The sequence below is a fragment of the Pristis pectinata genome, chromosome 35, assembly GCF_009764475.1.
Source record: "Pristis pectinata isolate sPriPec2 chromosome 35, sPriPec2.1.pri, whole genome shotgun sequence".
Lineage (NCBI taxonomy): Eukaryota > Metazoa > Chordata > Chondrichthyes > Rhinopristiformes > Pristidae > Pristis > Pristis pectinata.
The window spans coordinates 9,479,906-9,506,163 of NC_067439.1; the positions used below are offsets into that span (position 1 = coordinate 9,479,906).

At 39.5% G+C, this 26,258-nt stretch overlaps 1 protein-coding gene across 1 annotated transcript in view; it reads right to left on the reverse strand.

Annotated features, from left to right (window-relative positions):
* Positions 1–2,745: 2,745 nt before the first annotated feature.
* The window catches only part of LOC127586461 (heterogeneous nuclear ribonucleoprotein L-like), a 35,846-nt gene continuing 12,333 nt past the window's right edge, over positions 2,746–26,258 (reverse strand). Inside the window, exons 7-14 of the mRNA XM_052044443.1 lie at positions 18,235–18,294; positions 16,749–17,071; positions 16,026–16,150; positions 15,441–15,642; positions 14,377–14,434; positions 12,987–13,007; positions 4,462–4,557; positions 2,746–3,120 (exon numbers count right to left, since the gene is read on the reverse strand). Of these exons, the coding sequence (XP_051900403.1) occupies positions 3,074–3,120; positions 4,462–4,557; positions 12,987–13,007; positions 14,377–14,434; positions 15,441–15,642; positions 16,026–16,150; positions 16,749–17,071; positions 18,235–18,294 (932 nt within the window). The 3' untranslated portion in view covers positions 2,746–3,073. The remainder of the gene's footprint in view (positions 3,121–4,461; positions 4,558–12,986; positions 13,008–14,376; positions 14,435–15,440; positions 15,643–16,025; positions 16,151–16,748; positions 17,072–18,234; positions 18,295–26,258) is intronic.

Here is a 26,258-nt window from a genome sequence, read left to right on the forward strand (position 1 = left end):
TGTAGAGTGACAACATACATGTTCAATTACCAGGAGTACAAACAAATGGAAAATACTATTGCTGGCCAAAGAATACCCCTCAGAGACCACAAAAATAAAAATTCATAGATGTTGTCGGTACAACCATCACTAATCCTGCAACCACATTTGTGCTGCTGGACACTCTGCTCCCACTGCGATATCTCAAAATTGACTAAGGTGAGTCATTGTAGGCTGAACATACCCAAGTTAGAGCTGCCAACATCCAAAACTGCAGTTAATAGGCTATTCTCTAATTCCTATTGCTCTGAAGCAGCAGCATCTGATAGAGGGCAAGGGCTGGATAGGGAGAGAGTTGGGAGGACAGTGGAAGGGGGCTGAATGGAAGGGAAAAGTGGTGAGGAAAGAAAAGTTCGGGGGAGGGGGGGGGAGAAAAAAAAAGAGGACAGGGGGGTGGAGGGGGGGGGGGTGGACCTCTTCTGGATGGTGATCAGGCAAGGCTCCTTTGATTAAACTTAGCTCAATTTGATTTGAGGGTAACTAACTGCTACAGGTAGCAGACTAGCAGCCAGAGTTCTGGATCAATGATTGAGTGACAGGAGTTCAAATCCCACTGTAGTAATTGGAGAATTTAAGATCCCATATTTCACAAATTTGAAAACTATTTTCTGTAAAAGTAACCATAATATCTCCAGATTGCAGAAAAGAAACCACATTGCAGAAAAGAAACCACATTGCCTTCAAGGAAGGAAATCTGTCACTTACCCAGTTTGAACTTAATGCAATACCAGACCTACTAACATGCTTCCTCAATTCAAGGGAAATAGGAAATGGATAATAACTACCAACATTGCCTATGATGTCCACATTGGTCATTATCACAAAAGTATTTGTGGGTGCTTGATGTGTTTTAAGTTGGCTGCAATGAGTGTACATGAAAGGCACAATATAATTGCATGTTTTATTTGCACCAATGCATGATATACAGGTGAGAATAGTTCAAGATTTACTCTTGCCTGTGGAAAAAAAATTGTCCTCTCCACCTCCCCCAAAAATCAGGAGTGACATTATTTCTACAATAACAACTTTCAATTATAAACACATTCAACATCAAAATATCCCAAGGCATGTCACAAGGGTGTTATCAAACAAAATGTGACACCAAGCTATAAAAGCATTGAAAAAATGCTTGTTAAAACACTGAGCATGTTAGAGGAAACAAGAGATTTGGAAAGAGTGAGAAAGGAAACCTCAGCATTTAGTGACACTAATCTCTCCTTCACTTGCATTAGAGGTGAACAAAAAATGAAGATATCCAGTAGAGATGGGGGTGGGAAAAACAAGACCATGGAGCAACTTGAAATCAAAGACAATTTCAACATTAAAATGCTGCCGACCAGATGCCAGTATAGATCAGCAAGCATAGAAGTGATGGTCAAATGCACCATGGTTACTGATGGTCTGGTCCAAACAGTCAGTTGCCAGGGAGAGAATTTGAGTCAGCAGCAAAGGAATGGAGTTGTCCAGAAGACGATATTTTAAGTTAACAAAATTTTTGCTTATTTAGTACAGTTGTAAGACTATTTAATGGATTGGCAGCATCTCCAAGGATCCCTGCTGGTTTGAGATATTCCAGAGTGAATATTTGGATGCAACAGATATATTTGGATATGGACAAACAGCATCTTAGTTTGGTCCAAGATAACTTGGTTAATTATCAGACACCCCTATCTTATTTCAAATCCAGTCGAGACAAAATTATGCAAAGCACAATTTGCTCACCAATTTACTCATACTTCAAAGTCTCCTGGCAGGTCATTGCATTTATGTTCAGTACAGACCATGGTTTCAGATGAATTGAATGAGGTACAACTAATAGAGACCCTTGTGACTGTGGTTTAAGCACATTAAACTCTCCCACTCTGAAACTGAAAAGTTTAACAGCATCATCATGGTATCTCTTTCCCTTTGATACAACTATGGCATTAGCATTGATTTCTGTGTTCCTGTTTTCTCAGCAGAAGCGCTGTTACAAAGTCAAGCCCTTTTGCCCAAGGTAAAGATACATCCCCCTACAGTTGGGATAAGAATACAAACAGTAGCAGGCAATTCAAACCTCTGTGCCTGCTCCATCATTCAACATTATGGTCAGTGCCATCTACTTTCACTAATCCCTATCAATCTCTGTCCTGAGAATGTGAGCAGTATATCAAGTTGGAAGAATACTGAGCTTGGTTCCACAGCCCACTTGGTGGAGAATTCAAAGATACTCCACCCTTTTAGTGAAGAAATGACTTCTCTTAACAGCCAACCCTGTACTTTGAGACTGTTGCACCTGGTTTCAGACAGCCCAGCCATGGAAAACGTCAATGCTGTATCTCCTCCATTAAGCCTTATAAGAATAGACAATAGGAGCAGAAGTAGACCATTCGGCCCTTCGAGTCTGCACTGCCATTTTGAGATCATGGCTGATTTTTGTACATCTTAATGGAAAACCTTCCTCTGGAAGGAATGTTGGGAGGAGTGCATGTCTTTTTGCATCATTCTGATTTACTGTTTCTCCTACTCCTTTAGATTTACTTTCAACTTTGTTCAAGTTGGTTTTTTATTCCCTTATTTGTTCTTGAATTTTAGAATGTTTGATCTTTCCTACTTATGATCTTTCATATAAACCAAAGCCATATTCACACTTTTCCACCCAAGAGTGTTGTGCATTTCTAGGAAATTCTACAGGTTTTCTAAAGAAATACTACAAGGAGTCACAAAGGCTAAAAGAATCGTTTTATTAATACTTTGTAGCTGTAACATAAATAGTGTACGGTATTATGCAGTGTAGGAATTTTCCAATAATTAAACAAGTTGAAACAGTTGCTCGTACATACTAACAACTAACACTGTCACATTCCACATTTCACTAACCATTCATTCATGGGAAAACTAAAAAAAACTGCCCTTTAACTAGAGAACATACAATTCCATTTCATGGGTCACCACATGTTACAGCATTTAAAAGATAAAAAACAGTTGAAACTAAACCAGATACATCAAAAGCAATGATCAGCCTTGTTGTGTCTGCTCCCAGATCAGGATCTTGTTAGGCAGTAGAGAAACACAGCTTCAGTGTGTACAGGTCAGGCCCATCTGTTGGAAGTTTTCAAAACATTGAATGGGTAAAAAAAAGAGACTAAACATCAGTGGGCAATGTGGTCATCAAATTTGACTATGCCTATTTCCAAAACAATGTGCCTATGTGTGAACACACTACTGAAGTCTGAAACTGTACCCTAGCAAGTGCTGCAGATTGGCTGGGAACTGACCCATGCCTGACATTTATGCAAAAATTAAGTTTCTTGGCCAACATTTTATTTTACTGCTGAGATGTCTTGCTCAACTGATATAATCAAAGCCTAGTAATTAGACACAGCACATTCTCTTAAGCTAACCAGCCCTTTTAGTTGAGCCTGTGTACCAAAGGACCACTACCTGAAACTCTTCCTCTCCATTCCCAGTGAAGATACTACAGCCTCTCAACACAAACTGCTTGCTAAAATTTGTAACTGAATGGATTATAGTATCAAAACTGTCCATCCATGTCACTGGCATATCAGCACTGAGCTTCACTGTTCCCCATACTGCCTCTTCACTAACCAAAAAAAAATTTCAGTTTAACTCCCGCGGGTTGTAAACTTAGGGGGAATGTTCCAATGGCACTAACAACCTCAAATATCTCCAGTGATACCACTTCCCAAAGGCAAACTTGAACCCTGGGGGACCCAACCTCATATGCCAATGGCCCGAGAAGCAAAGGAAAACAATTCTACTTACCTACAGATTTCAAGGCCAGGCTGGCAGCTTTGGTAATTTTTTTTGGTTTACAACTAAGATATTTAGCCAAATAGCCTATGCTAGTGTTGCTGCTTGAATGCTTCCCTTCCACTTCATCTCACTTACACAATCTGTGCCAGCTGCCACAATTACTCTGTGCAGTAACAGATCCCACGATTTAACTGTGTAGTAAGTTTCTCCTAAATTCCCTGTTAGTGACTATCTCATTACCATCAGCTTTGCATTCCCAGAAGTAGAAAGCTCGCAATATACCATATGGAACCTCTTAAATTTGAAATTATTAAGCCCCACCCTTCAACCTCTGCTCGAGGCCACCCTTCAGCTCATGCTCCAAAACAAATGACTGTTCATTACTCTTGATACCTAAAAGGTCATCAGTTTGGTACCGTATTTGTAATATGCCTTGTTTTAAGCTAAAATACTAATACCCTTCCCCTTACCTTCCACCACTTCCAGTCAGACACCCTTTTGTACTGGAAGATGTACTTTAAAGTACACTGCTTGCTTTGTATTCTGGATTCTATACTTAGTGTGTTAATATCAACAAAATAACTATCAAACAACAAAGTCAAGAATGCTTTACACAGTCTAGCTCATCACAGAATCAATGCCAAAGTTCATGATTGAAGAATGTACCTGGATTTTTTAGCCTGTAGTGATTAAGCATAACCAGTGCCTCAAAAGCATCGGTCTTCGATTCATACTCCAGGAGCCCAGAAGAACTTTTCTCACCTACAAAATGAGAATTTTGGGGAAGTGAATAACCTTTTAAGGATTGAATTGCTTTGATACGAACTCCAATACCAACATCTAGTGTGGATTGAGGGAAAAGTACAGCTAAACAGAACTGACACTCCTAAAATGAAATCTCATGTGAACCAAAAAAAAGAGCTGCCCATTGAAAATACATCCATATAAACCTGGAATTATAGCCCATTAGCTGAAAGGCTGTATTTGGGCTCCATACAGATGGCCAATTGTTTTGAAATATCACATTTGAATTATTCCAAATTGAGAGTTTCCAAGGTTGAGTACACCATGCATTAAATCTCCTTTTTCTTGGCCAAGCCTTCCCCTCCAATGTAGTTGAGCACTCAACTCTGTCAGACTTCCTGCATTCAGGGAATTATTTCCAACCACCTTCAGTGCAATGTTCCCAAATGCATTAGCCAATACATTTTGTTAAAGCATTCCCCTCCGAGACACTATCCAGTGCCCCAGGAGCACTTTCCAGGTAAACCACCAACTTGTTTATTCTTCCAAATTGATATACTGCTCACATTCTTAACCACAGATCACAAGTGTGGTCTCCTCTACAAGGGTTAAATGAATCAGGTGATCACTTTGAGCAACTTGGTCCACAAGCCTAAACCAAATTTTAATGTCACTCTGACCTTGGTCCTCAGGCCCCACCAACTCAAGCTGGACAAGCCAAATCTCCTCTTTCTATCAATCACCATGCAGGAGATGCTTGGCTGGTGCAACTAGGAAAAGGGGTGGTCTAAACAGGTTCGCAATGAGTCCACCCATGAAGCAGCCTGAACTCCTGGCATCTAGTCATCTCTGCCACTGACTAGGAAGATGCACATCGACAAGTTTGCTTGTGATTCTCTTTTTACTTTTACCTCTGAAGCCTTTTATTTCTTTATCTGTTCTTTTACCACTACCTTTCCACTGACAACCATCCCTTAATTATGCCTGCCCCCATCCCATCAAACTTTTTCCCTAATTATTTCCTCTCCTGCATATTACACACTCAAATAACTTTCACTGGCTCAGTACTAACACTCCAATGAAAGGCTGCCTTCAAATGTAGCCAGTTCTCTCTACTGATGTTGGATGAACCAGTAAACGATTCCAAGCAATTCTGTTTATTGCAAAAGGCTAATTCGGGTAGCAATTCTGATTTTTAAAAGATGCTGCTTTAGCAGAAACAGAACAGAAATCTGAGAATTTATTTCATATTCTTGATGTTCAGCAACAATACAGGGTACTTCAAATGCCACATCCTTTAAATAGCTGTTTCTCCCCCTCATTAACCTTTTTCCTCATTTAAATAATGTCTCCACTGTACTAAAGAACTGTTAACTCCCCCTTTCATGCTGATGAGCTGAAGATAGAGTAATCTTTTTCAGGAAAAACTAAGAGCAATTAAACAAACAGGTTGACAAGATTTGCACAAGTGAAAAAGAAGCCTCTTTTGAAGCAAAGCACACAGATTAAATTACAGCCACCAGAGTTAAGTCATCTCAGTTGGTGTGAATGTTGATTAGCTACTTTTAACCTTTGTTTCTGGCCCAAGTACAGCAGAAATTAAACAGTGGGCTTGCTTAATTGCTAGAAGATAAAACGGGATTTGCTGCTACACTTTACTGACGTGGCGTGAACCAAAATTGTCAGCAATACTGCCACTGATCTGGGTTTGTTTCTAATCAAACTCAAAAAAACAGCTGAGGGGACAAACTAGCTGGAGGACTGCCAGAGAACTTACTGCTACAAACACTGCAAAACTCTGTGCATGAACTGCCTTCATGAAACCTAGTTTATTTTGAGTAACACAAAACTGTTCAATCTAAAACACATTGTTTTTATGGCAGATTCACTAATGGAGCCTTAAATTCAGCTGGTGAACAATGCTCAAAGATCCAGTAACTAAGACAAATCACAATTCAATGGAGATAGAAGAGACTTCAGACACTGGAATCTGGAGCAACCAACAACCTGCTGGAGGGACTCAGGGGGTTGAATAGCATCTTGTGGGTGGGAAGGAATTGTCAACATTTCAGTTCCACATTCTCACTACTCAATGGGTACAGATGATCTCTTGAATTCCATAGTGGATTTTAGCACACCTTGTATTTATGAACCAAATTTTGGACTCTCCACTGGCAAAAACTGGGGTCTATATTTACCCTAGCAAAATCCTTGAAGTACTTTTATCAGATTACTGCTCAACCTATTTTCTAAATAAGAGCTTCAGCCCATTTAGTCTTTCCTGACAATGGCTATTTCCCAGTTCTGTAATACACTTGAATATAAAAAAGATATGGCAATAGGATATGGTATATGATATGGACAATATACTCACATACAGTACAAATGTCATCTCAGAAGCTGGGACAAATGCCCTATGTTTATATTGCAACTGCTGTATATTTTTACATCAATATACAATGAATGTATTGGTTTGTGAAGCACCTCCCCAGTCATCAATTCAGCATTGTAAAGTCACTGGAGGCACATGGTCCATCATGTAATTCTGGAGATCAGTCTCACTGGAGATGACAGACAAGTAGATCCAAGTTATAAACCCCACCAATTTATACCACAGAGCAATCTTCTTGGGATCAATATTTTGTTTTGTGCTGAGGACCTTACTATATGTCAATCTTCAAGTGTTTGGTACAGGGATAATATTTGCTATAGTTAATTTGCACACAGAGTTCTTAGAAACACCAATATGATAATGACTTTTTTTTTTAAAAAGTGATGCTGATTGAAGGATTGGCCAGGACACCACCTTCTTTAGAACAGAATTTTTATTTATACTCAAGAGGGATGGAGCCTTGGTGTTTACTGTGTCAATTTAATGTTAATACAACAGGGCCCCTATCAGTGCAACAATCCTTCAATACTATGCTGGTCTGCAAATCTAAACTTGTGCTCAAGTACCTGAAGAGGAAGAACTCAATATCATAAACCAGAAGAGCCACAGTTGAAAATGCAAGAAAGTCCATCTATTCTCCTCTCTAAATGAACTGAACTTGAAGTCTTTAGCCAATATTTAAGATTTGTCTTCCGTTAGTTATGGTTAAAACTGAGACAGTTATTTTCTCTTCTAAAAAGATGCTGTATTTTATTAAGCTTCCCTATTTTCACGTAGCTCCAAGCTAACAGGAATGGGGCAGGAATGAAATTCTTGCTACCAACTGATACAAAATGAGTTTTGGAATTAAGCATTCATCTACACAGAAACAACTGGTTTGCAATCATAGAATCATACAGCACATAGAAACGAGCCCTTTCAGCCCACCTCGTCCAAGCTGGCCACGGTGCCTTTCTACACCATTGGGCTGCATTAGGCCTGTATCCCTCTATGCCTTTTCTGAGTGCCTGTCCAAATGCCTTTTAAATGTAATTGTATCTGCATCTACCTAGCCCTACAGTAGCTCATTCCAGATAACCACCACACTGTATGGAAAAATCTTACCCCTCAGATCTCCTATGAATTTCTCCCCTCCACCTGAAGACCCTGCCCTAGATTTTTAGATTCTCCTGCCCTGTGAAGACAGACAATCTATCCTATCCATGTCCCTCAGTTTTATAAACCTCCATAAGATCACCCCTCAGCCTATGTTCCAGTGAGAATAAACCCAGCCTCTACAATCTCTCTTTACAACTACAGCCCTGCATTCCAGGCAATATCCTGGTGAATCTCTTCTGAACTTTCTCTCTATTGCTATCACATCCTTCCTGTGGTGTGGCAACCAGAACTGTACACAATATTCTAAGTGCAGTCTAACCAATGTTTTGTACAGCTGCAGTTATTTGGCAGATACAAACTTTATATTGGGTTGGATTAAGCTCAAATCCAGGATTTTCTTTTGATAAATGATCAACAGCTACAGACTCCCAAGATCCTGATCTGTATTCCAAATCTAAAGTAAACTTGATGAATTCACTAATACCAGACACCAAATTTAAAGAGGATTCAAGTGCACAATTTATACTCTGATGACACTGGGCAGAAGCCTGAAGACATTATTTTGCCCGGCACTGAACACACAAAGGAAGTAATACAAACACACATAGAACACTTGGTGAAAATCCTGAGCAAACAGCTTTGCTAAAAAAAAAAGCAGCCAGTGAAAACCAAGGGTTCAGAGTTTCGAGTTAGTTAATAAAAGTGAAGTAAAAACATGGAGTGCTTTCCTTCTACTGAAGAACATTTAGGAATTGGTAGTTTCAGTTTACCGGTGTCTCCCATGTCTCAGTTTGGGAGAAAAAAATTACAATGTAGACTTCTGCAGATGATAAACTGGTTGTGTGTGACTGCTGCACCATGTATAGGCCAATCCAAGGGGAACATTATTTTGGAACAAGACAAACTTAACTGCCAAGTACCAGGAAAAATACTGCAGCCAGATGTTAGAAAAATGAATGTAAAGGTTTCTACTGTACTGGAGATGAAATACCAGCCAGTAACAGTATAAATGAAAGTACACCTACATATCCCAGTAATAAGAAAGATGAAACCCAATTAGCTGTCTCGCTATAATAAACAGCCAGTAATAGGATCAAATGGCATCATAAAATCAGAATATTTATAGATCATTATTAAATGCTATTGGTAAAACAGCCCTTCATTCCAAAACAAGATAACTATTGAACTAGTTTCCTAAAAAAGAGTAGTTTTTCATTGATCCTAGTTGGAGCTACAAATAGAAGCTTTTCATTAGCCATTGTTGCACCACTCCTGCAAGATTAAGCTTTGCAATCTCTTCCAGGTATCATTGTATATTAACCAGCATCTTTTCAACTGCCTTTTTTTTAAGCTGATGGCAGATCAACCCCATCTAGAATTCTTAATTAACTGATACTCCATGCTTCAGTTATTGTTCAGTTATTTAACCAAACTGAAGTAATTTCTGTGCATTAATTTGGTTTAGGTTCACCCTAAAATTATCCAGCTCCAACTCAAGAAAACAGCAATGTTTCTACCTCAGTCAACCACAAAAGTCAGATTAAAAGCCATTTAATGCAACAATGTCTGTGGAAATGTAGGTTTCCTAGTGACTGTCAGACTTGAGTCTAATGCAACCATATTGCAACCATTTATTTTGTGTGAATTCCACTAAAAGGCAACAGTGGATTTTATATCCAATAAACGTCTATGAAAATGCTGTATTTATTTGCAGAAATGCTAGGCCAAAGACGATGAAGTGACATGGAGGGCAGATGACACCCCCTGTACTTGTCCTACATTGACTTCTCTTCCTACAGAAGAAACAAAGGACTGCAGATGCTGCAATCTAGATGAAAAAACAAGATACTGGAGGAACTCAGCAGGTCAGGCAGCATCCGTGGAGATAAACAGACTGTCAACCTTTTGGATCAGGACCCTTCTTCAGAACTGGAGATAAGAAAAAGGGGAAGCCCAATTTATAGTGGGGGGAAAAAAAAAAGTAGTTCTCGGTGGACAAAAGAGGGAAGGCAGGGTGGGCACAAGGTGGTGATAGGTAGGTGCAGGCAAGAAATAGTGATAGGCAGGTGCGGGGGGGGAGGAGAGAGCAGATCCACCAGGGGATGGATCGAAGGTATGGAGGCAGGCAGCATGGGGGGGGGGGGGGGGGGGGGGGAAAGAGAGAGAGGGGAAAAGGAGAGAAGAAAAAATAGAAAAAAGTGGAGGAGAAAATAAAGATAGGCTAGGAAACGGAAGAAAAGACAAGAGGCAAGGTGGTGGGGTTGATTTACTTAAAGTGGGAGAATTTGACGTTCATGCCATTAGGTTGTAAGGCCCCAAGACAGAAAATGAGGTGTTCCTCCAGTTTGCATTTGGACCTCTCCCAGCAGTGAAGGCAGAGGACTGACGCATCAGTAATGGAGTGGGAGGGGGAATTGAAGTGACTGGCAACAGGGAGGTGCAGACCTCAATTATGGATGGAGCATAGGTGTTCTACGAAATGGTCACCTAATCTGTGTTTGGTCTTACCAAATGGAGGCCACACTTGGAGCACCGAATGCAGATGATATTAGGGGAGGTGCAGGTAAATTTCTCCCTCACCTGTATGGACTGTTTGGATCCTTGGATGGAGATGTGTTACACCTATGGCAGGACAGTGGAAAGTCCCCGAGGTGGAAGTGGGATGGGTCAGGAGGGAGGAGTGAACTAGGAAGTCTCAGAGAGAGCAATCCCTACGAAAGGCTGGAAGGGGTGGGGAGGGGAAGATATGCTTGGCGGTGGGGTCCTGTTGGAGATGGCAGAAGTGGCAGAGAATGAAGCGCTGGATACATAAGCTGGTGGGATGAAATGGGAGGACAAGGGGTACCCTATCCCTGTTGGGTCTGGGAGGGATAGGGTTGAGAGCAGAGGTGTGGGAAATGGCAGATGTGGGTGCGAGCTCTCTCAACCACAATAGGAGGAAAGCCATGGTTAGTAAAGAAGTTGGATACCTCTGATGTCCTGGAGTGCAAAGCCTCATCATGGGAGCAGATGCGGCGGAGGCAGAGAAATTGAGAGAGAGATAGCATCTTTACAAGAGACAGGGTGAGAGGAGGTGTAATCAAGATAGCTGTGAGCATCAGTGGGTTTGTAGAAGATGTCGGTGGACAATAAATCTCCTGAGTCAGAGAAAGAGAAAGGAGAGAGAGGTATCAGAGACAGTCCAAGTGAATTGAAGAGCTGTGTGAAAATTAGTGGCGAAATTTACGAAACTGTTGAGTTCCACACAGGTGCAAGAGGTGACAGCAATGCAGTTGTCAATACAGCAAAGAAAGGGTTGAGGAGTGGGGCCAGAGTAGGCTTGGAACAGAGACTGTTCAACATAACCAACCAAAAGGCAGGCATAGCTGCGTCCCATGCGAGTGCCCATGGTCTGTAGAAGGTGAGAAGAATCCAAAGAGAAGTTGTTTAGGGTGAGAGCCAGGCAGAGGAGAGTATTAGTGGAAGGGGACTGGTAGAGAAAGAAACGGAGGGCAGCGAGGCCGTCATGATGTGGAATGGAGGTATTTAGGGACTGGACATCCATGGTGAAGATGAGGTTGTGCATGCCAGGGAACTTAAAAGTTATGGAAGACTTGGAGAGTGTGAGGTATCACAGACGCAAGTGAGAAGGGATTGGACCAAGGGAAAACAGAATAGTGTCCAGATACGAGGATATAAGCTCACTGGGGCAAGAGCTCGTCTTTCTACAGGAGCTTGTCTGTTCCATAGCATGTGATGGCATAGGGTTCTGAGAAAAATTAGAAATTAATTCTCAGTTGGGCACAGGAGTTGGGGAGAAAAATCTAAGACAGTGATCCTTGGAATCAAATTTAGGTTAAAATACAAGCTGGTTTTACTGCAACAAGTACCATGTGTTATAAACCTACCATGGGACATTATTTATTGTGCATGGAGTTAAGAGATAGCTGGACTGAAGTGCAGATGTAATTCAGAACTTACTTTAAAGGCATGCATTCCGTCCTCATTTCCATACATGCATTACACATTTCTACACCCACAATGGTAAACTGAAAGAGAGTTTGCATAAATTCCTAATGCTAAGCAAGCAATGCACTCCATATTTATGAGCAAGGAGCAGGAGCCATCATCTGTAGCCTAGAACTTATAGAAGTATGGGAAAGGCCAAGGTCACATCAAATTTTACAGTAATTTATGGTTAGAATTTCTGGTCAGAAATCACTTCTGATCAGAAGCAGCACTGGAAAGGCACCAATCTGCTGGATCCATTCCTTCCCCAACCCCTGCATTCCTGAGCTTAAGAAACCACACAAACAGCCAGTTTAAAAAAAAAGCTATTAATGTGACTGCTAAAATACAAGAATCAAAGCTCTAGTTAAATACTATCATCCCATGAGAGCAGATTGCCTGATCCCAATGTGTCCCAGTTTAACCAGAAACAGTTGCATTCAGAGGTTTTTCCACCTCTTCATGAATTTAATCTTTTGTTCACTGCAAGGTGGAGTGTTAATATATCACCCATTGCCTACCAGTAACTGCTGAGAAAGTGGGTTTACAGGAAAGCAAGCAACTCATTAAAATCATGAGCCTTGTAAAACGTTGACAGGCAAAGGATGCAGGTGCAAGATGCTTATTATAGATGTACCTACATAGATTTGTAATAAAAATACTCTTTTACACAACTTAACCAAGATGAATATTAACAAAGGCTGTGTTTATAGAATTGAGGCAACACCCATTTTAATTCCATGTTACAATGTGGTGTTCCTAATATCAATATAAATGCTGGGACACACACTACCTTCCTCTTGTTAGGAAATCAACCATACACCTGTTTCCTATAAAACTGAGCTACCTGAATTAAAAGGCATGATCATCTATTGCCTTAAGACCATCACAACTTACTTCTAACAAGGCTACAAGAAAATCAAAGCTCAAATTCCACCGAAGAAAAGAAAAAAATGAATTTGGGTCCTACCTTGATTTCCCTTAGATCCACCTGGTCCAGTTTGGAAGATGTTAAAGACAATGGAAGAAAGAGAACACAAACATAGTTAACTAAAGCCTTCTCCCTCCTAGAGAATTCACATACAACCTACAGTGCGTAATCTGTTGCCCAAAATTAGTTATACGGGTGTTAGTACCACACAAGAGGAATGATTCCTACTAAAACGACAACTTCTCTGCACTTCAGGAATAACAAATTTATTAGGATTGCATGAGAACAATTCATATTGTCAGCTGTCATAGAATCATAGAACAGTACAGCACAATACAGGCCCTTCGGCCCACAATGTTGTGCTGACCTTTAAACCTCACCTAAGATTATCTAACCCCTTCCTCCCACATATCCCTCTATTTTAAATTCCTCCATATGCTTATCTAGTAATCTCTTGAATTTGACCAATGTACCTGCCTCCACCACCACCACCCCAAGCAACGCATTCATGCCCCAACCACTCTCTGGGTAAAAAACCTTCCTCATATCTCCCTTGAACTTCCCACCCCATTACTTTAAAGCCATGCCCTCTTGTATTGAGCACTGGTGCCCTGGGAAAGAGGCGCTGGCTGTCTACTCTATCTATTCCTCATAATATTTTGTATACCTCTATCATGTCTCCCCTCATCATCCTCCTCTCCAAAGAGTACAGCCCCAGCTCCCTTAGTCTCTCCTCATAATGCATCCTCTCTAAACCAGGTAGCATCCTGGTAAATCTCCTCTGCACCTTTTCCAACACTTCCACATCCTTCCTATAATGAGGCGACCAGAACTGGCCACAGTACTCCAAGTGTGGTCCAACAAGAGTTTTGTAGAGCTGCATCATTACCTCGCGGCTCTTAAACTTGATCCCACGACTTATGAATGCTAACATCCCATAAGCTTTCTTAATTACTGTTGTTATGAACCCCCAGATCCATCTGCTCCTCCACACTACCCAGAACCCTGCCATTAACTTTGTACTCCGCCTTGAATTTTGTCCTTCCAAAGCGTACCACCTCATAGTTCTCTGGATTGAACTCCATATTAAGATATATTAAGGTATATTAAGATCTTAACTCCAATGTAAATAATATGGAAGCTCCAAATCTCAAATATAGATAATTTCCTTAATTTTTCTAGTCTATGCACTGGAACAAATTTCACCTGCAAAGTGCATGGATGGCGGTCCAGGGAAACAAAGATCACTGTAAAAAAAGTAAACTTAAAGAATTGGAATTTGTGAAAGCACAATTTTAATTTGTTCCACTGAATGTTAGAACACCAACTCTGCATTCTGAGAACATCACACAGAGACACATCATTCCTTAGATTTCATTGAAATCGAGCAACATTGCTTGAAGGTTAAGTAGAGCCATAAATCACTTACTTTTCCCACTGAAAAATATGACACTTTTAGGCCTCTTCACATCAACTTTGTCTGATATCTGGAAAACAGTTCAAATTTACAAGCCTCGTCTCTGCAAATATAGATATTAGTTGCAAAATGGCCAGCCTAGGAAATCAGCCATTTAAAGTGAAGTGAAAAGTTCAAAGCAAAAATAAAGCTGCATTTTAGTCTCCCAACCTGTTCACTCCAGGCATCACCCATCACCTGACACATTCATTGCCTCCATCACCAGCTCAGAGCGGTTGCAGTGAATGCCATCTATTACTCACCTCCCAAACCCATGACCCAAGAAAGCACCTCCCCAACCCATGACCTCTACCTCAGAGGAGGACAGAGGCTTCGAGCACATGGAAGTATGACCATTTGGAGGTTCCTTCCTGTCTTGGAAATTTATCACTATTCCTTCATCATTGCTGAGTCTAAATCCTGGAACCTGCAAACTGAACAGCCCTGTGAGACCACCCCCAATAGAACTGCAGCAGTTCTCCACCACTTTCTCATGGGTGATTAAGGACGGACAATACTTCTTGGCTCTTCCAGCAATACCCAGAAAATGACTAAATTATAAAAAATCCAAATTACATTAATATCATTACACAGTTATACCACTTTTCCCTCCAGGTTGAAATAAGTCAAACGAAATTGAAAAATTTCCAGGATTAGTTTAAGTTGCGTTTAGCATTCAATAAATACACCACTAAATGGTTACCTGCAGGAAAACCTTTGTAATTTTCTTCTCCAGAGAGCATTCAGAAGGAAATTAAAGTTTTTGGGCACTGGGGAGATCAAGGGTAGAAAGTGGAATTGATATAGTCAATCATCCTAAAAGGATTGAGCAGGCTTGATGATCCACATGGCTGACACCTGCCCCCACTGATGATGTTTGCAAGTCTTTAGAAATACCACAGTAACACAGCGCACTGGGGCTCCATGGCTGGGGTCTTTCCATCTTGTGTAGTTGCACAGCAATATTTTGAAATAAGACACTTCTGAGCTAACGTTCACAAAGGAAAAGCTATTTCAGAGAAGTATTAAATACAAACCTGATAGAATACTTCTTCTGCAGTGCCTGGAGGAGCACTGAAGAAATGTAGCATGTTGTTAGGCTTCTGGATTCGATTTTTGGCAGCTTGCTTCACATTTGTGAATCGGTTGTTTCGATTAGTTGAATAATCCTTGAAACTACAAGACCCATCTTCCAACTCGAATGATTGACCAGGAACAATTACCTTCTGTTTTGACACACTGTGGGAAAAGGGAAGGGAAAAAACCTCAACGAAACACACAAGGGCAGAGGTTAAGCTATTCATTACCAATTTAGAGATCTGAACTGATAACCCTGGGATTGTTTCAAATCTCACTTGCATTTAGATTTAAGTATAAAGCTAGTATCAGAAATAGTGACCATAAAACTACAGGGTTATCGTAAGTCATTTATTCACTAACATCCTTTCCAAGTCTGACCAAAATACGACCAGAGATCCAGAGAAGTAATACTCAATTGACCGAGCAAATCACTTGGCTCTTGGGCAATTAGGATGGGCATTAAAAATTGGCTTGGCACTAACCTCCACATTCTGTGACTGACAATCTGGGCAAATATAACACACCTGACACGGCTTCCTTACCATACATTTATATGCTGGTCAAACAGGAAGTTTTCAGTGTTTAGACACGTGAGGGCTCGGTCTACTGCAAATCCATCCCCCATTTCCACCATTGCAGCTCCAGGTTTGCTTTTTAGAAATTTAACCTGCAAATACAGATTTGTAGTTTTTAAGTAAAGAGTTAAAAACTTGCTTTACAGCAAAGGCCTAAAACCTGAAGCATGGTGATATAGTGAAAGCATTAGCCAGACCTTTGAAACAGAGAATGAGGAAATAACAAAGCGTAAATTCAAGCTTCCCAACAGTTGGCTTATTCTTGTCCTCCAATCAACATAAAATAGTGGAGACAAGAGACTGCAGATGTTGGAATCTGAAGCAAAAAAAAATGCTGGAAGAGCTCAGCTAGACAAGCAGCATCCGTGGAGGCAAAGGAATAAATCAGCATTTTAGGTCAAGACTCTGCACGTCCAAGTTTAATTTTAAATAAGACAGTGGTTATACAAGTCATTTCTAATTGCCAACCCAACAATAACTCCAAATATGCTTTAGTACACTCAAGATCAAACAGGATCAATAATTCAGTCTATACGATTCCATGCAGTCATCTGTTCTTGTCAATCAAGGTACCACAGCAGTTAAAAGAAATGGCAGACCAAGATTAACAATAGTAAGAGATCGTAAACGCTTTGACAAATGATTTAAGACTTTTTAAAAAGACTAATGCCAAGCTCAATGCAAACATACCTTATGCACATTTCCATAAAGACAGAAAATGTTGAACACTTTGTCTGGGTTCATTCTCTTAGTGTCTAGCCCATAAACAATCAAGACTGGACTATCCGCTAGAGGACCATAATCACCATGTGGTGGAAGTGGTGGTGGTGGCTGTAGTGGGGAACCATACTGAGGTGTGTAGCGCCGTGAAGGTGGACCCCTACGAGGACCTGCTACTGGAGGTGGAGGTGGTGGAGGACCCATTCCCCTGCCTTCATAACGATGTGGAGGAGTATAATCGTCATCATCATCATCATAAAAGCCATGGTACGCTGAAGGAGGATAGCCATGACCTGGTCAAAGTGAAACAAACTTATGATAAGAAACACAAGTGAAGCAAGCAAAAGATGCGCTATTTAGGCTGAAAACTAGAAACAAACTCTTGTACTTTTTGGGCAATGCAACTGGTTCTTGGAAACTACATGATCCCCACTATGCATCAGCTTGATTCAGTATTGGTGTTCCACACCAAAAAAATCATCACTGATTAAAATGAATCATTTTTTTGAACATTAAGTGGAAACTCATAGGAACATCCAATGTTTAATAGAATGTGACAGAGGTTGAAGGCCAAGCTTGAGATCAACAATACTGCAACATTTGTAGGATCCTAGAAGTTTGCTAATTCTGACAGATTCAATCCCCGACAAATTAACACTATGTTCGTTTAAAACAAGGTATTTCAAGGAACAGTATAACAGAACGAAGAAAATTTAACACAAGGGTGTCTGCAACTTCAATACACAATTTTTGGGAAACCTTGTAAAGTGACCAAGAAAGTTGCCATTGTGGTTAGTTTAGATAGACACTTCCTAAGAAAGGTATACTGCACACACCTGCACAAGGGAGACAACTGACTGAGAAGTCATTTATTATAACACTTTCAGATCTACGAGAAATCTGTTCTGACAGAAAAGTTTAGACTCACATTATTGACAACAGCTTAAAAAAGCCAGTAAACTTGGATTATTCCTTGCTTTTCCAAATTTGGGCTTAAAGGTAAGAAAGAACAAGTTTATGAATTTTACTTGAAATGGGGTCCTGTGGAAAAATGAAGCTCAGTGATTTTATTTTGCACAAGGAAATGCTGCAAACACAGATGGACTGAGGTGACAGCACATCTCCATTCCTGGAAAAGGGTTAATGCATGTCCAATTCCATTCACTTAGAAAGTGCAGCTGGATTCAGTGCAATTGGATCTCATCTCTTGTTTATGGCTCTATTCAGTACAGATGGATCTTATTCCTTTCTCAGCAAAGTCAAGCATAAAAGGACAATCATTTAGGATTCAAAAACAATCGTCTTGAATATTAAGCTCCATCATGGGTACTGGGCATGCAAACTTTTAAATACAAAGTGGAAAAAGACTGCATTACATTTCAATTAGAACAATAAGTTGAACATACTGTTCAATACCGGGATTTTTCTCTGGCACAATCCACAGGTCTTTACTCACCAAAGCTGGATGGAGCATCGCCAAGCAAGGCAGGTGGTCTTGAACGCTTGCTTGGAGGCTCTGGAATAAAAAAAAATGAAAGCAAACTAACAAAAAAAATTATGTACAACAGGAAAAAAAAGCGCATTAAAATTGTTACACATGAAGTCCCACTTTCAGCACAAGATTAAGTAGTTTTCCCCAAGGATATAATACCAAACAGTTACTAGAAGTCAATTCAAAAGTATGCATAATAAGACAGAACTAATACATAAATGTCTACTTACAGCAGTGCTAGGGCACAAGGTCCAAGTGAACATTATCTTACCACTTTTATGCCTCAAACAGCAACAAATGGTTTGAAAGATGGCTCTCCATCAAACATACGGTTGCAAGAAGATTCAACACAGGCTTGAAACTTCAACCCTGCATCATAGGTTTTACAGTAAATGACCATAGAAACAAAAGATTACAATTAGAAAATTCTCTACATGTCATAGATCTTTATTTGCATTTTAAGCTTACAGCACACAGAGGAAATTACAGAAGAAACACATCAACATATGAAAGACCGAAGACCAGATCGTGTGAGAAATAATGCAAGAAAAGCTGTCTTCAGTGTTTGACCCCCTCAAGTAGCAACATTCTCAAGTTTGTTGGTTCATTTGGAAATGTGTGTACATATCCTGAAGTGTCCAAGTGAAGTACATTAAAAACTACTGACAAATGCTTATGCAAATATAACATCACCCATAGACTAGAGATATTGCATTGTGGGCTGTGTTTCAGAACAGATTTTAATATGTAAAATACAATTTGAAATTTGATCTGTAAGTGAATAGATGTAAATGCTAATGTGTCTGTATCTGACATAGGCCATATAAAAGGCTCAATACATTTTTAAATTGATCAAACTTAGCCAGTGACCATATTTGCAATAAGCTTGTTGAATTAAAGTTCAGCCAAACTAAATTATTAGAGCAGTTCAGAGAACATCAACAGGAAAGCTTCTAAATGAGCCAGCTGAATCTATGGGTTCTCTCTCCTACCTGTACTTAATTTATATTTTTAAACTGTGCCATGACAGTTAAGCTACAGCACCTTTTGGGAAACAAGCAAAACTGCCTGAGAATTGCTTTCCTGCAGCCTTGTATGGAAATGCACAAGCTACAGTCAAGGACAAGGTCAAGCTTGGCTTCAATATCAGCAAGCCATCGTCTACCTGCACATTCCTCATGGCCTTTAAAGCTCGCATGCAAATAATTATTCAGGCAGGTTATCCAAAAATGCTCAAATGCACCCCAAAGCATACACTGAAGTGAGAAGTAGGAGTAGATACAGCTCTCTAACCAAGCAAACCCTATTTGGATTTAGAAAATACTACTGCAAACAACATTGTTGTCAAAGAAACTTCTTAATGTTTTCTGAAGTTCCAGAGGTTGATGAATCTTTGGAATTCACTACTCAGGGTGTGGCTGTGGTGGCTCAACTGCTCAGTATATTCAAGACAGAAATCAAGACTTTTAGTCAAGGGTTAGAGGATTAGTGGAGGAAAGTGGCGGAAGGAAAAGATCAATTACAATCTTAATGAACAAAGCAGGCATGAGGGGGTGATCAGCTTACTCCTGTTATTTAATGTAGAGGGAAACCTATCACTTCTATTAGCCAGATATCTCAAAGTAAACATGGCAAAATATAAAAAGTAACCAATCTTGATACTGCACTAATTTCCGTGAGAGTACATTACTAAATTGGGGTTAGCATTTCTTGTTTCTATTTTGCTGTGCTCTAACTTCTAATAGTTCTCTTATGATTTACAGATGGAAATTACATCTGCTTAGTGATACCTCTTCTCCATTCCATAGTAACAGCCAGCACCATCAGGGCTCTCAAGTAGCACATCTCTGTTAAGAGATTCAATAACAGTCCACATACCCACAAATGTTTGGCTGAACTTTGGAATTCTGCTCATGCGTTCCATGGGCACTGCTGCATTCAAGTATGAGTGATTTATAAAGGCTACATAAACTTGAAAGCATCTTACAAGATAGAAACTAGTCAGGGGATTACCATTGCATAGTTGAGTCACTAATAGTTTGCCATTTCAGAAATGGTATCCGACAAAGTGAGCACATATATAAAGACTCCAAATGCCAGTTGGTTGCAAGATCTTCCCCCTTAGCTTATCTTGCAAGATACTTTTGGAAGAACAAAGGCCCATTTTAAACAAAGGGCTTAAGCCCTTAAAGTGACCAGAAAGATGCATCAGAAATACTATTGGAGAAGGGAAAATTAACAAATGTGAGAAAAAAAAAATCATCCCCTGCCCATACATGTAGTATAGCTAAACATGGACAATTTGGATCAGGATGGATTTAATATACACAAGCAGAGGCATCCCAAAGAATGCAGCTCAGGAAAAACCTGGTGAAGCATTTGGGGCTTGAGGTGACAATGTTCAAAACATGTACAGACAGGCAAAATTGCAATATAAAATCCAAAACCAGTGGCACTGTAGGACTGAAATTAAAAAGGTGCAAATACTTGTGTAGCTTGCTATGGGAGCAGCACGTCACTGTTTCTCTTATGCCATGTTACCACCTTGGGGTACTCATTACACACAGACAGAAGTATTCTCGTTCCCTGAATCTGAGCTACACAAGAAATAAAAGCTAGTTCTAATGAAACAAAAAAAAAATCAGCTTGAACATTAACTAATTCTCTCTATAGATATTACTCAACCTGTCAATATTTCCCTGCATTTTCTTTTTATTCCACAAGATTTCTCAAAGTTTGGAAAGGTTAATTATATACCGAACTCTACATTGGTTTGGTCAAAAGAATCATCAGTTATAGTTACAACAATTAATGTTTTATCTTTGGGATCAAAAGGATACTGAGAAGAGATTTCATTGAAGAACATGAATGAGATGCCCAAAGTATAGCTAGGAACAGAGATACAACTGGAATTGGAGAGAAACCAAGGATTTTTCCTCCTACCCAAATAATAAATAAAAACACTGTGCCTGAATGGGCAGTGGAGGCAGAAACACCCATCACATTCAAAAGGACAACCTACAATAGGATATTGTACAAATACACTACAACCTACAAAAGGAACAAGAGCCAGGAAGTGGGAGCAATGCAAATAGCTCCAATTTTGGCTGGCATGGACATGGGCTGAATGATTGTGTCATGAATTTCTACAGTTCCATGAATCAACACCCAAGGTCTGGGTTGGCAGCCTTCCACTGGAACACTCAGAGGTCTACATGCTTGGTGTTAACATGCTCTCCCTGCCACCAAGATAATGATCTAATGAAGCCCACTGCACTTTGCTCATTTTTAAAGTACCATAATTCTACCATTTCTTCTCTCCCATTTTTAATTTCTCCTATTACACCTTTCATTCTCTCCAGGATTATAACACTTATGTAATTTAACTCTCATTTGTCTCATATGCACTTTATTCTATTCTTTTTCCCCACATGTCTGTGTTCTGCCCTCATTTTAGTTTGAGTTAAGTTTGGAAAAGAGCAAAAGCCTGAAAAGTTGAAGTTACTTCCCATTTCCAATTCTTTTGCCCACTCAATTGCAAATAAACCCACCGGCACTATTTAACACTTCAGATGGCATAATTGTGTTTTTTGAATAACAGTTACCCGCTATTGAAATGATAGAATTGTTGTTTATTATCCCTTCTCATATAGGCATTTAAATAGTCCCATCAAATATTGATTCTCAAACCATAATGAATGAATAGTGACATGCTGCCCCATGCGTACTAAAAGGTTGACAAAAAATTGAAATGCTGGGCTTTATAAAAGTTCCAACTGTTCAGTTATTTAAAAAAAATGTTTTGCTACCCTCGTGCTCTCCTTATATACCCTTAGCACTGACTGTACCTGCTCACAGATGGTGTCAGAAAGACTTCTCCTGCAGAAGTGACTGGCTCTCTGGCTGTAGAATTGTCTGCCAAGTGGAAGGAACCGGTATCCTTCATAGATTCTGTATGACTGGAGTATTTAATGCAAAATAGCATCTGTACCGGTGGAAAAACCTACAAGGTTTCAGTGCACGTGAGAAGGTGTCACATTTTCCTGCAGCTAACAGGGAAAGGAGGCTTTGTAGATGAATGATTTCAGTGTCTTCACCTTGCTAGAGGTTCGTGAGGTAGATTTACAAAGAAAACGGGAAATATTTGAGGTGAATTATTCAGGTATTTCATGGTCTTGACAGCTTGAAGAACATCCTCATTCAATTGTGTTTTCTTGTGAGTAGTGTTGTTCACATGGATTATTTCTCCCCCTCTCCTTTTGCGCAGTGCTATAAGCTACGTGACAAGTTGTGCGTGCAGCCGACGTCCAGCGTTGGTAACGCTCACCGTTACGAATGTATATACAAATGAGCATCTTGTATTGTAGTCAGTGAATAGAGGCTGTTGAGGAAAGGCTGAAGGTTTGCTGTATGAAGAGGATAAGCTTCCAGCAACCTTCGATTTCTGGTTAGCACACTGGCATTGGCTGGCACTTCAAAGAAATTCCAAGTTTCAACACAAATAAACAAACTGGAGACAATTCTGGGACCATATTCCAATTGCTGGGGACATTTCTATTAGAAGAATACAGGACTGACAATATTAAGGGGACACTATTGCTGGATTACAAACATTTACCACCATAGTGAACAGTTAAAGGTAATAACAAATGAAGACGACAGTTGTTTAATCCCCATTTAGATTAGTTTTTTCCAATCTCAAGACTACCTTTAATAGCAGATGACTCAAAGGATAGTGTAAACAAGGTGATCCAAACAGGATACTTGACAGATCCCACTCTGCGAAGAAACACTGAAAACTCCCATGGATTAATGTAATAATCTTGTTCAACCTAGAGCCACTTTTATTGTGGGAATACTGAGAAATGTGGGGAGCAGGTGAGGAAAATGAGAAACTAAACAACTGCAAGCAAGAAACACAGAATTAAAGATATTGCTCTATAACTACCCCACTTTGACATGGTAACAAAAGGACAGACATGAAAATAGCATTATACATACATTAATTTGCAGATTTTTCACCCTTAAAGATTCTTGAAGATCTTGGGTGAACAGTGCAAAATATGAAAAAGAAATTGAAACATTGTGCAGAATATCTTTGCTCTTATTAGCAATGAGGTGAGAGATTAATGCTCCGGCAAATTAGCAGAAATTTGATAGGAACTTGAAGTCTTTGTTGAAATCCATACTCGAACAGTGAGGTTAAATATTTGAAGAACTGAGGTGACCACAAAATGAATTCCCTCAATTCACAGTATTGGTGAATGGTTAAAAATAGATAGTAGTCAGGTTGGTAGTCACGAAGCACATCTACATATAATAACCCATGTTGAGATATTGTGGAGGTGTTTTACTGTATTCTGTAATGATTAAATGCAAAGTTTTTGAATCTCAAAATAACATTTCTGATGTCCCTAATGGGAGAAATCTCAAGTAGCCCTATGCAAATCATGAATCAAACCAAGTAGCACATTGCTACTGACCACTTGTGGCCTGTGAAAACTTTACAATTCATAGTGGGTGTTCACAAGGCAGGAAACAGGAAAGGACAGACACTAATAACAAGTGTAATCCACTGTTACCTTAAACCTATAAATCAACATACCAAACTCATGAAACAGCTCAGTTGGTTTTTAACAATTAACTAGTGGCAAGGTAATAACCTGTGCATTGTGTTAAGACCCAATCTGAAAACTAGTAAATTTGAAACTTTCAGTTATACAAAAAGGCTTCATCAACTGTTTATAGGGATTAATAGGACACATTATAGAAATATTTAGGAATACATTCCTACATGGAAATATTTAAGTTTCCATTATATTAAAAATTACAATAATCATTGAAACTCCAGTGAGGTGTGTTATCAAGTGCTCGATCTGCAGGAGACAAGTCATTTCAGAAATTAAACCAAACAGATTCAGTAGTTAAGCCGAATCTTATTAGACTCAATTCCCAATAACACCATGCTGACTGCGAGTACAAAATGTTTGTAGAATCCCACTTCAACCTGAAAAATGTTCATAATTCCAACTTGCCAATATTCAGTTGCCTCAACAGAACATCTTGAGCTACACCTTAATGGTATTGGCCTGTCACTGGTGTTTGGAAAGATTTGGAAATTATGAATTAAGTGTCTGAGTAAAATATTGTATCAAGTTGGAATACTAATAGTAAATGGCCTCCAGTGACAACACCCAAGGAGGCAAATAATGCTGTGCACTTACATATGGTTTATTTCTGGGCAGGCCAATTCCAAATATGACAAGTACAATTCAGTGCAAGAATCCTACAATGCAGTTTGTGTATTTAAATATTGCTGTGAATAGATTTATGAAGATTCAAGTATATGTCCACGAAGAAAACCCTCAAAAGGAAACAATCTGAAGCTCTGTGTTTGCCTACCTGCTTGAATGACAGCTTTATTATCACCTTGCTCACACCAATCAAACTATATCCCCCGAATGTGGCAGGACCAGATAACCAATATCACCAGTGCTGGAAGCTTACCTCAGTGTAGATTCAAGATTTAACCTTTGACTTTCAACCATTATCTAAGAGATTAGGGCCAAGGGCAAGATACACTTACATTAAACGTATATGGAATAAAGATCAGTATTACTTGGTACTCAACTTACTTTCTAACATACCTAAACTGTATGAATACAAATTACAGGATGCACTCCAAGACTGAAGGAAATAATTTCAGTCAACTAATATGGTATCTCCAGATGGTTCAGGACAAAAATGAAATGCCTAATGCATACCTGTGAAATGATTAGCATGACTGATGATTTAATAGACATGATGACTCAATGCTTAGCCAGGGCAAAGAAAAAATTTGAGCCGAAAGTATCAGGTGATAAAACTTAGTGGAAAAGCAACAGATGTTATTCAGGCTCCCTGATACTCAGCTTAACAGCGCAGTCTTGTGTTGAACCTCCACAACCAATACCTAATTCCAATTCCTAAAGCATCAAAATAACAATTACATTGTCAAACATACTGAGACAATACTGACAGTACGGATACTGGTTTTATTGCAGTAGCCATACTCCATTACATAAGCTATGACAAAACAAAAAGGCAACTATATAAGACTAGCTTTTAAATTTAGCCTTCAAATCAGAAAGAGCAAGTGTAATATGAAAAGTGGCTTCCTTCAATTAAAAATTTACTTGGACTGAAGAACTCCACAGCACACATTTTTGTCACAGCTTCAACTTCTTCTTCCTCAGGAATACATTAAGACTCTGAACACTATAGTTTTCCTATGATACCCCTGTAAACCCACTCTTCCTGACCACTTTTCTTTTTAAAATGCATCGACACGTGCATGCAAAAGATTGGAACAATAGCTGATACTCCAGTAACATACCAAGATTGAGTCACAGCAGTATCAAAAAGCCCCTGGGCTACAGAACAAGTTACTGCCTTCAGAGGACAAAAGAAAAATGCAATGGGAGAAGGAAGAGAATATTTCTTTACTGAATTAATTTCTTAGTTATAATTAACCATGGATATAACTTGCATTCAAATATGTCCTAAACCGGAGAAATTTTAGTCCCCAGGCATTTCACATCACATCAAAATATAAGAGGAGATTTTCTATGTTCTAATGTAGAACAAATATACAAGGAGACAATTCCAGAGCTTAAGCCAAATAAAGCTATAAGCATATCTGAAGTGGTAGGGATAAGGGAGTTGGAGATAAACAGCCCAGAGGCACAGGCAACTGACAAAACTGATGAGGGATTTGAACACAAATCCATTCATCCGGCTACCACTAACAGCAGAATACAAATACCAGTTCAACTATAGCAAACTGGAAAACTACCTTAAAGTGGGCAACTTTAAGTTATAAAAAGTCTGATTTTGTTCAAAAAATTCAGACTGACAATTTGTATGCACCAAACCAAATTCGGATTTATCCCCATATTCTACATACTGTACATAAATAAACAAGACATACTTGGCCCTGCACTCTAATT